This window comes from Bombus vosnesenskii, unplaced genomic scaffold, assembly GCF_011952255.1.
Source record: "Bombus vosnesenskii isolate JDL3184/JDL3185 unplaced genomic scaffold, Bvos_JDL3184-5_v1.1 scf7180000013672, whole genome shotgun sequence".
In the NCBI taxonomy this organism is placed as follows: domain Eukaryota; kingdom Metazoa; phylum Arthropoda; class Insecta; order Hymenoptera; family Apidae; genus Bombus; species Bombus vosnesenskii.
Window position 1 is genome coordinate 1 of NW_022883177.1, and position 11,878 is coordinate 11,878.

General features: G+C 42.0%; 1 protein-coding gene across 1 annotated transcript; it reads left to right on the top strand.

Annotated features, from left to right (window-relative positions):
* The first annotated feature begins 2,414 nt into the window (after nt 1-2,414).
* Nucleotides 2,415-3,041, top strand: LOC117238876. Its single transcript, XM_033504087.1, has 2 exons — nt 2,415-2,796; nt 2,887-3,041. Exons 1-2 carry the CDS (start codon nt 2,511-2,513, stop codon nt 3,039-3,041), a joined length of 441 nt encoding a protein of 146 aa, XP_033359978.1. The 5' UTR covers nt 2,415-2,510.
* The last annotated feature ends 8,837 nt before the right edge of the window (nt 3,042-11,878 follow it).

The window sequence follows — 11,878 nt, forward strand, 5'->3', positions numbered from 1 at the left end:
TCCGACCCCTCTCGAGAATCCTACGGAAAAAGAATTTCTTTCGCAGTGGTTGGTCTGGCCGATCCAAGTTTCGGCGCGCGTTGTCGCGATGCCTAATCGCTGCGTTGCCGATCGTCGTTGCCATTGGAACGCGCGGCGAGCGAACAGCCGTGAGTTTGCTCTGGACACTCGAGGCCTGAACTTAAAGGCTTAACGACCTGTTTGCCGTTGCAGCTCGGCAGAAACGAATCTTCGGCGTTCGCCCGAGCTAAACCAGCGAATATTCGAGCGGCGTGCCTCGGATCGGTCGCTGAATTTCTGCTGAAAAATTAATCAACGCGGAACATAAATCGCCAGTGATAAACACGTGAAAAACCATGCGCTGATGGGGGGGGGGGAGAGAACGGCAACGGCAACGTTGTTGCCAAACGAATGTAATGAACGGGCAAATACGCGTTTGTTTGCAAGTACCCTACGGCGAGCAAATAACGTTACGCGAAATACGCGGCCCGGTTTCATCCAGGGTCGTCCTTTTATACACACGCGTGAAAAATTTCGCGGAAATTCGCACTGGCGACGCAGAATCGGTGCGCGGAGGAAATCTGGCCGACTCCTGTTAAAAAGTTTCTTTCTTACAAAATTTTCCCCGTGGACCGCGCTATCCAGCCGCCCGTGTTTCCATCTCTTCGCCAGGAATTTGGCAACAGAGTTTGCGAAAAGTTACGGGCGCCGACTGGAGAGAACGGCGAGACCGGTTTTTCTAAAATAAAACGATCCTGCGAAATAGACGCGACGGGTGCCCCGGTCAGTCTTGGAAACTCGAGTCTCCGCGAAAACTCCTTCCGCTTCTGGCTATACGTACAAGTATATCAACGCGCGCCTTGCAACGCGTCTCGTGCCGTTTTTCTCCTATTCTGCTGGCACGTTTCTCAAAGAGAATACCTAATACCAAGGTGGCCTTCGCTTTACGCGTATGTGCGATTCCCGCGATGGAAAAACGTCGCGCTGTTCAGCAAACCAGCGTCCAAGCAACGACAATACGTATACGACGTTGAATAAATCAACGAATGTTCGCGTATAGAAACTTCTAAAAAAGATTCGCTGTCGAAAAATAGAAAAATGCCTACTCGTGCAAAGATCAGCGGGAAACGAAACGTTTTTCGACTCGTAACCAAGCGTTATAGTCACAGGAATGTAACGAAACGGCGCGCAAACAATCGACGCGAAACCATCGTGACGCAAATCATTTCGCGACAGGGAGCGCGGGTCCGACCGTAGCGAAAAGACAGCATCCAGCCCGCTGTCGTTTCACCCAATGGGGGGTTGTATCGATATATCGAGGCAGCGTCGCTGAAACCTGCTGGTGGCAGAGAGCCAACGATAAGGCCCGCCATCTATAGACCGTAAGAGCCTCCTTTTGTATTAACGACGCTTTCCCGCCTGTAATTGAGAGCCTCTGTACTCCGGCCCAACGTCGCCAGGTTATTAAATCCCGGGATATAAATCAGTTAATATTTTCCACGCGCCGCTAGCTCGCACTCTTTTCTTCGCCAGAGAAATGGATTTTCCGCTAAGCTTAAATTGCTTAGCGATCGCCGGATGTGAAAGTTTTTTCGAGTCCGTCGATAAAGAGCTTCCGCGTACAACCGACCCGATCAACGTACCATCGACAGGCGACAACTGCCAACGATTTACGCCGGTTACGATGGTATTACCTTTTCTCCACGATACTTTTCTTTTTCTTTCCCTTCTTCCGCCGTATTTGAGTTAATCACGATGGTTGGTCGTTTTACGTCATCGTGTACGAGGGACACGCCGAATAAAGTTTGTGGAAAATCATTGCTCCACGGATCCTTTTCATCGCGTGTTCCAAGATAGCCGTTGGTGGAATTTTCGACCTCGTTTAAGACCCTTCAACGAACTGAAATCTGCTCGCCAACTTTACTCAGAATTCAATGCTTTTCAATTACAAGGATTTTCCGGTTAACCGTTCCTTAATTAAACATGTAACTATACCGAAACGTTTAAATTACCTTTTGAACCTGGTATACAGGTCAAAACTACTCCAGTTTACTCTGCTTTTTCAGATCGCCCCTTTCAATTTCGCTGCGCGGAACGTCGGGAAAGGAACTCGAATACGAACGACTATTTCTTTTCTTGCCCCTCGATATCCGCACTACGCACGCGTTCGTTAGGCGTTCGCGACCGTTGCCACGTATGTCTTCTTCCAAATATTCGACGGAAGGATGTAGGAAGCACGTCGGCCTTACACTTTCATGATATGGCGCTTTGTATCGCGAAGCTATCGAAAAGAGTTCCGTCGGCGAGTGCCGCCACGAATATATGGGCGGTGTAAAGCAGACCAGTAAACAGCTACATACCGTTTTATACGAAAGTCCCAAAAATGGAGGCGAAAATTACTTTTTTGCGGATTGGAAATATCAACAATAAATTCTTACTTATTATACAACGCAAACCAGAAGAAAAAGAATAAAAACAAAATAACGCATTTGCAATTCGTACGTCGCTTGATGGGTCAATTAATTGGGCATTTTCGTGACGCCGACCTCAAGAATACTTCATCATCTTCTGGAACAGCAGAAAGACTAAACGGCCTTTTACATGTCATTCGGCGAGATGACACAGAAGGAAGTAAAGATCGTGTGGTATGTTGTACACGGAAAATCAAAGGTAGAAGAAGAGAATCGATGTACTATTATGCCACTCGTTTGGTTAAACCGGCCCTGCATACACGCAATTGCTTCGAAAAATACCACACCGTGCAAGTATATGAAAGGAGTCATAAACGTAGCAAAAGTAAGTATCTTTTCCTGGATTTTGACAGAAAAATTCTGTTATATTCAAACAAAGTCCTAGTTTTTATTACGCAAATGTTTTTTCGCATAGAATTAACACCAATGAATAAACGGATAACAGAAGAATTAAACGAAGTGGAACTAGTACAGTGCATAAAAGTACTATTGAAACCAAGCGAAAACATGGAAAGATCGAATTCCGTACCCGGATTACCTATAGAAATCATGTCTATAGAAATCATCTAAAGCACAAAAGATAAAAACAAGAAAAAGGATAGTAACACGGGGAACCAATCATCCTACAAAGAATTAGTACATTAAAATAAAAGATCAAACGCAACGGTGAAAAATTACTAGCGTTGCTGGAAAAGAAAAAGAAGAGCAGAATAACAGAGGAACAACGAGAGTGAATACGAAATTAGAAAAGCTTTCCACAACTTCATAAGAAACTACTGGAAATGTAGAATGGAAAACATATCCAAATAAAAACCCAAAGAACTTTCACCATCGATTAACTGCGTCTTCCGCCCAAAAAACCACAACATAAGTGATATACTCTGACACAACCAGAACGGATACAAATAGGAACTCATGAAAGCCGACATGTACCGTCACACAATTCGACGAAGACAATAAGATAATCATTATCGAAAACCATGAGATACTAAACATACTAACATAGAGAAATAACATTTATTGTCTGGATGGTTATAAAGTATAAGGAGAAAGCTTAGGATATTGGCAAAGACGACTGAATTCCAACTGAAATATTCAGCATATACCGAATGGGAAAAGCGGTCAGAGTCTACTTGGGGGTACGTGACTGCTGGGCCGCATGGGCACGCTCCGCGTTACATAGACGAAACCTTGAGTATCTCCAAATAAAGGGCCTAAAAAGGCTAATTTGGGAAGTCATAAACTAATCGTCTTTACTAAGAGCACGCATTGAAACAGTCCACACACAAAATAGCCATATAAGAATATATCAAGTAACCAGCATAATCGCACAAACAACGAACAAACTGACGCAACGCATACTAAGTTGACAATCCAGATTTAATTCTATCTGACATTTCCACAAATTAAAATAAGTTAGATCTAACCTTCAAAAATGAACAATAAAAAAAAATTATCGAATTTGGTAACATTGATTTAAAAGAACCTACCTACTATATTTACGCACCTTTCACACATCTACTCCTGCAGCATAATATTTAACAATTGCTTAAATGTCAACTATTTCTCCATTCTGGAAAACAAGAAAGGCAGTAGCATTAAAAAAAGAAGGAAAAGCAACAGTGATTCTGTCAGCTATACCGATGAATTAGACTCTTACTCAACATTTATAAAGTATCCGAATCTATGATAAATAACACTATATACATTGAAAATAACCTAATTCCGGGCACCCAATTTGGCTTCAAATTTAAACATTCAACGATACATGCAATTACAAAATTCATCATATATCTCTTGGGCAAGAGACGAGAGTGATTGCGTCGAAGCGGTGTCCATAGATTTAGAGAGGGCATTCAACACATTCTGGCTGGATTTCTTTCCTTAAGCTCGAAAAAGAGAGCTTCCACACCACGTAATAAAAATAATTTGGAAATCACAAATTAATATAAGCGAATTCAAAACAATTCTGTTCGGGCCGTACATTTCCAAAATATCAGATGCAAAAAGCAATTCCGCCTACACGATATCTACGATACAATAGCAACATATCCATCCCTCACAAAAAAGTCGTTTGCTATTTAGATATACATTCGGAGTTCAAATCGAACAAACACACGAATCTACTGCAAACAACTAAATAATAAAGTAAAAATATTCTGCTGCAAACTTCTAATAAAGCTGATCCAGATGTACGGTTGCCCGATTTGATTTAAACAGAAAAGCCAAATTGGTCCAAATGTAAGTGTCTGAGATCATCCTCAATACATATTTAACCATTATATACCATTTATAGGTTTTAGATATTTTTAGTACAGTAATATCGAATAACAAAACTAGTTACTTCAGCAAACGCTCATACCACATTGAGTACACTCGTTCTCGCATTCTTCTCCTGAAGAAAGGAAAAACAATATTGTAGAAAAGTGTCACTTTTGTAGCGACTTAAATTCAATCATTAACTGAAATGTTAAAAATGTAAATCCGACACAAAATATTGTATGGCTACGTCATACCGTCGCGTAACGGTACTTTTGCCAAAACCACATTCCAACTGAAATTCTTTCTTTATTAAGAATATATACGTGTAATATGTATTTTCTCGGGCAATAAATGTTATATATATGTCGGGTTCACATTATGACTAGGGTTAGGGGCGTGAAACGAATCTTCATTTGGATTAGACATTATTGTTATGCAATATTTACTACTGCAAATAGGATTATTACAGCATTTGACAAGTAACCGTGGTAATTAGATACTCGAGAAGCCAATGACAATGATCCTAGGTTCAATAACGAATCCGCGGTCAGCGGGATAACAAAATGCCCTTTTTCTTTCAAAGTCCAAGTTCTACTCAACTTGCTTGTCTACGCTACAAGTATTACTAAAATAACTATTTGTTAAAAAGTAGAATATTCACCGAGCGTAAAGACGCTATGTAACTCGCTGATGTGACCTCACGAGAGAATAACTTTCCGTCGTGATGATGCTGCAGAGGAAAACTATGATGGGGTGTGTCGCAGAACATGAGATCATCGGATTCGCGGAGAGATGCCTTCGTCCGGAAAGTGAGGGAAAGTGACGTTGAGAGAAAGTTGCTAGCAGGAAACGTCGTTCGTGAGAAACATAGATTTCCCCTATCTTTTCGTAGTTGGGACAAAAACTGTTTGTCTGTTTGAAGGACCTTAGTTAACTATATCTTGAGATTTATAACGGGTCCTCAGGCTAGCTGAACATGTACTGTGGAGATGAAGAGGATCTGCATGTCGTGATCCACGAACAGCAACGGTTGGAATGTTTACTGTCGAGTGCCACTACAACTATTTTTTTTTTGTTGAGGTTATTTGGTGTATAAACAGAGAAAGTCGTGAATAAATTGTAAGGTAGATAATATATTTTCATACAGAAGTGTAATTATAAATAAGAATACAATTTGAACTGGTCCAAATCCGCACGCTAGCAGTGTTACCCTATAACTGAAAACCCCGAAGCCAACGTCGCCTGTCTACTGTTTAAGGTCTGCCTTCGTCGCTGTCTTTTGTCTATACGCTCTCGATGGTTTCAGTACTTGAGAAAACTAAAAAGACCAGATGTAGAGTTTTCCTGGAAGTAATGACCACTTCAACACTTTTTGACGAGAGCTACACGATTACTCCATACCTTTGTTAGACAAAACGTTGATTCCTTGACCGCGGCTACGTTCGGCGACTGGTTGTCGCCTCGAGCCGAAGCTCATTGTCACATATCTCGAGAAAATACAATCGGATTGAATGACGATAATTGCTTAATTACGGCTATGGTAGAATCTAGGTTACAGTGTTAAGGGATCTTCCCAAAGTTCCAAAGGGAAGGTTTCGGTGTCCTTTCATCTCCGACATATAGAAATATAAATAACACTCGTTCTCGTCCATTTACGGAAGTCAAGCAGCGCTATGGATAGTACTTAGATAGATTACACCAAATAATAGTCATAATTTAGAACATGTTACGTAACAAACAATTTTACGTAACAGCCAGAACAGTTTAAACAAAGTATCTAAAATCAAAGACGACCCATAACAAGAAGCCGTGAACTCCCCCATTTTATTTAATTTATAGCGATGTAAATTGTAGCGCAAATAGCGATAAAAATAAAGAAGCGATAATATTCGCGAATGACCTACTAATATGCGCGAGAGACAATAAAGCTTTAAAATCCGAAAGCCATCTACAACAAATATTCGACAAAATGCATGGCTATTTATGGACAGTAGAAATTAATATAAGCAAGTGAAAGACAATTTTATTCTAGCTGTACACCTCTGAAATATTAGGGACAAAATACGATGTACGCAGATATGTCAAGAAATTTCTCTTATACGACAGCAACAATAACAACCAGCCAATGTTTCGCGCAATGGAAACACGAATTGAAGACTAAGTTGAAAAACACGATTTCAAACTACTTGCTCAGGCTGTTGTTTTAGAATCATCTCGTTATCAGACCAACATTTGCAGAATAATCACTGAGCAGACGTAAATGAAATTGATAAATAACGAATTCTTTGCAATAATAATACTTAACAATGAACAAAAAGGAGACATTTTGCAAACGGGACCAGTCAATGGACTACTCTTAAAAGATGCAAAAGGTTTCATCTCGATAGCTCGATCCAATCCAGAATAACTGATGAATTTGTATATATAAAAATTGGATTTTTGAAAAAAAAATAGTTTACAAAAAAGAAATAGAAAAATATTTTATATCTGAACCAACGGGAAATTATGTCTTACAAGGAGCAAAAAGTGTCATTCCGATTGATCAAGCCGTTCCCGAAAAATCGGTAAACATAACAGAAAGAAAAATATACATGTCGAATTGAGTCATTTTCCACCTTTTCCAATGTCGATGTCGTAAAATGTAACCCTCTTTTCTCATTTCTAGCAATAACTTCTAAGTCAGTACTGTGTACTAAAATAGCACCTTATAAATTTGATAATATAATTGATTAGTTTCAATTCCATTCTTTTTAAACAAAAAATGCTATTGGTTATTTCCAATTACTGAGTAAATCGCTTGTCATGAAAAACTGCGCACTACTTGTTTTCCTGCAAAATTCGAAATCCTCAAAACCTTCAATAATTTGTTCATTTCAGTGGAAACTAAAATATCTCTTTATTGACATTTTTTCGTATAGAAGAACAGAGTTCCCGTCAAAATCATTTTTTCGCTACTTTCATTCTTAATGAATCAAACAAATTTCGACATGTACATAACCAAGTATTAATTACACCGAATCAATGAATGATTATGCCAGGATTTGAAATATTAAACTTGCGAGTATCACGAATTTCTACTCAGAGAAGGTGAAACGTAATATGGCGTTAGAAAAACACTATTCGTCTGCCAGGAAGAGATAACTGCATCGGTATAAACATTAAACTGAAACCACAGATTCTACACGCGTTTGCCTTTTTCAGGCATACATCACTAATGTTACTGAAGATAAATTCTCGCCTACGCTTTCTAATGCTTTACGCTTCACTCACTCTCTCGTTGTCCTTACTTGAATACAAACAAAGAATAGTATTCTTCCCTAATCTTCCAGAAGAACAAAAATGATTTTTAATAGCGATACGTTACAATTTATAATCGTACGTCTATTACAACCTGTTGTTTTTATTTTAAAACAAACAGAAATACATACCTTATCCAAACATCAACGATATTTTATCAACAAGTGACGGTTATTATATCAACTGAAATTTTGTGGTATATTTACTTAACACGCAAAATAACAAGTCATCTGGTGGCACCAATTGATATCTACTTTTATTTTATGCATTTCATAGTAAAAGATCATTCGCATTTGTATATTAACCCAAATATAATATAATCTTAAACCTAAATTTACTAATTGTGGATATTTATTGACAGATAGTAATTTAAAAATTCATATCCATACTCATTCCTATTTTGCACATTTTTTTGTTTTGAGAGGAGAGGAGAATGCAGTTACGCATAACTAGGTACGTTAGCGCGCGCCTGGATTATGCGGGACTTGGCAAGATGATAGCACCTCTACCCACCAAAAAACCCCTCCTCTGTCTCTCTCCTCTATCGGTACAAGAACCAACCCTGGAACCACCTCTCGGCATTACTTCAGGGTTGGTCTTCTTACTGAGTGTACCTCTCATCTTATTATGATCTTCTTCTAGTTAATCCTCTCCTTCTTCTCTCCATGTTCCTCTCCTTATCTTGTCTACCTGATTGAGCTATCATTTTCTTTCGGCAAAGCCCTTGGAATCTAGCCCAGTTCTCCTCGCTATTGACGACCACGTCGATTACGTTATTGGTTGCCAGTATTTCGCCTACGTAATTATCCAACAACGTACTTCCATTGTCCCATCTGGGGCAATTGAACAACGCATGCTCTGCATCTTCACCTTCGACATCACAATCCCAGCATCTTGGGTGTGTCTCTTTCCTAATCGTTCTCTATTAAAAATGCAGGCGTCGTCAATCAGCTTTCTGGTCCAATTATCCTCTCTGCAGTAGAGCTACTCTTCCCTTCATCTTTTATTCGATCACTATCGACATCTTCGGAATGTTATTGTTTTTCCGTATTGCTAGGGCTTTGACACATATCGGTGTGGCATAAAGCACCACCGACTCCCGCACTCCGTAATAGTTTCCTAACTGAGTCGATGGGCCCATTGACGTTCGGCAACGATGTCCTAATCGCTCCTATTAGGGTATCAACCATGACACACACCTTTCCTAGATGTAATGAGAATTTTCTATTATTGTCCTATTGCACCCCAAGATACCTAACCTTCTATTTAGTCATCAACAGGTACTTGCCCATATTGACGTCCTTGACCTTGTGATACGATTTCCGGTAAGTAGAATCACCTTCGTCTTGTCTTGAGCTAATTTCAATCCAGTTTCGGTACACCACCAATTCTTCCGCTACTTCAATATCGGGCCTACCACCAATCGTGGGACTCCTCTGAATTTTCCTACTAGGCTTAAAGGGATCACCTTCCTCGTCCCCCCTAATCCTCGGTGCAACCGATATGGTGACGTTGTGACTTATTCTGATGTCCGACACTATCCTTGGGATTTCAATACTAACCGCCAACCTCTTGCTGTTCGCCTTTGCCCCAGTCGCTGCTACTGTACAAGGGGGTGCCTGGGGTTCCACCTCCTAGCCAAAATCGTTCGAATGTATCCAATCATAACCGAAAGAACTCGCCAAGTCGTCAACAAAGAGCCAGTATAATAGAAATAAGACATATAGAACGAATAAATAAATAAATAAGTATCTAGGAGCAACACATAGTAATATCCTCATAATTAAATATTATCTTAGAAATTTCTACACAGCTACAATAAACTAAATCTATCAAGCTAAATTTATATAACGCTAAAATAAACTAAATATATCAAGCTAACGCCTGCGCTTCAATAAGAGGCCTGATGATACATACGCAGATCACCGCATGTATAAATAGATAATATAGTAATAAATAAATAAACAATCAGCTAACTAAATAAATAAATAAATGAATAATAACTAAATAATAAATAAACCAACATAACTAATAATAAATATTAATAATAAATAAGTAAATAAATAAATAATATCAAAACAAATAAATAATAAATAATCAACCAATAGTTAAATAAATAAACGAGTAAAGTAAATAAATAATATATATAAGAAACGCATATACCTGCATTCCCCAACCCACACGACGCCGCGTAACTCAAATAAAGCCTCCACGTACGCAGCACCCTTCATACTCATTTATTCTTATTTATTCACCAAGGAAGTTTGGCTCGAGTGGCAAAATAAATAAAATAAATAAAATAAATAAAATAAACGATATATAACTAGAACTCTGGTCGACCCGACTTTATTTCTTCATAATAGGAACTTAAGTCGAGCCGGCCGTACATACCCTAGTGTGCTGCCCGTAAGGTGGCGACGCCACACATCGACGCGACAAACCACCTCGCCTGCGCATCGTTCGGCACCACGCGTACGTCCTGCCACTACCATTACAATAATGGCGTCAAATCTATCCACGTGCGCGTCTCGATATTAAAGAAAATCGCGTATTTCTTGTATCTCACGTTGTCGCGCAATGCGAGTGCTACATCACATCCAGTAATACTCAATAACAATTCTTACCCGCTAGTATAAACTCTACGGCGAATACAATCCTCTCCACGCCACGCAGGTGCTCGCCGAGCCCCTGTTTGCCAGCAGGAGCCCGCGACCCGCTGCCCAATCGGTAAGCGTCCGTCCCCGAGAGTTGGTCCTGGGATTTCCCCATTGCATCGAGTGGGCATTGAAGTCCCAGAGGACGAGTACCTTGCGGGGGAGGCATCTTCCGACGCACTCGCCGACCCGTTCCAGGAAGTCCCTGTACGCAGCCAGGTCGATGTTGGGGGAGTCGTATACCGCTACCACCATTACTCCACTCCCGTATGGTCTGGAAGAGCAGATCTTGCGCCCTTCTCGACCTACAGAGATTGCATTGGAGGAGGCGCTTGAACTACTCGGTCACCTCTATGGCCTCCTCCCGACCATCTGCCGCTGCTGCTTTGGCGGTTCTCCCTGGTGTCCTTTCCGCAGCTGCTGGCTCGCGGATTGGTCTCCTCCTCTTGACTTTCGGGGGGGGGGGCATTCCGCACCGCCCATCCTGTGATTGGCGGGCGTCCCGAGCGACTCGCACAGGGAGCACTTGGGAGCAGAGGCGGGACAGCCTCTGGCGCGGTGTCCGCTTCCGCCGCAACTGTAACACAGGTGCCCTCGATCCTCGTTGGACACGCATGTTGCGCGTACGTGCCCCACCTCCAGGCACCTGAAGCGCTGCAGGGGCCGCTTCGGGATGGCTCGAATCCTGGCGGTTGACCAGCCCAGGGCTATTTTCCCTGCCTGGGATACTTTCCGGGCTCCTGCCACCGGGCACTTGATCCAGGCAGACCCTAGGCCACCTCTGCCGCCGTTCTCGCCGACCTGAACCTCCGCGCAGCCGCATCCTGCCGCCGAGGCCAGTGCTTTCCGCAGCTCCTCCTTCTTGACCGAGATGTCTATCCCGGTCTCTCGAAGCTCCGCCATCCAGGTAGGCGTGGCGACTCTCGCCGCAGTTGGGTATAGCGCCTCGGCCAGACGCGTCGCCAGCAGCGTCGCCAGCAGCGTCGCCAGCAGCGTCGCCAGCAGCGTCGCCAGCAGCGTCGCCTTCCCTTTTCCCTGTCCCTGTCTCCAGGGACTCTGATGATGATGGCGCCCGTCATCGCCTTCTTCATCCCCACCTGCTCCACGCCGAGCTCCGAGAGCGGGACCTTCGCTCCGGCTGCCTCGAGGACGTCGGCGTACGACATCCTTGCTCCCTCGTTCAGCGTCAGAGTC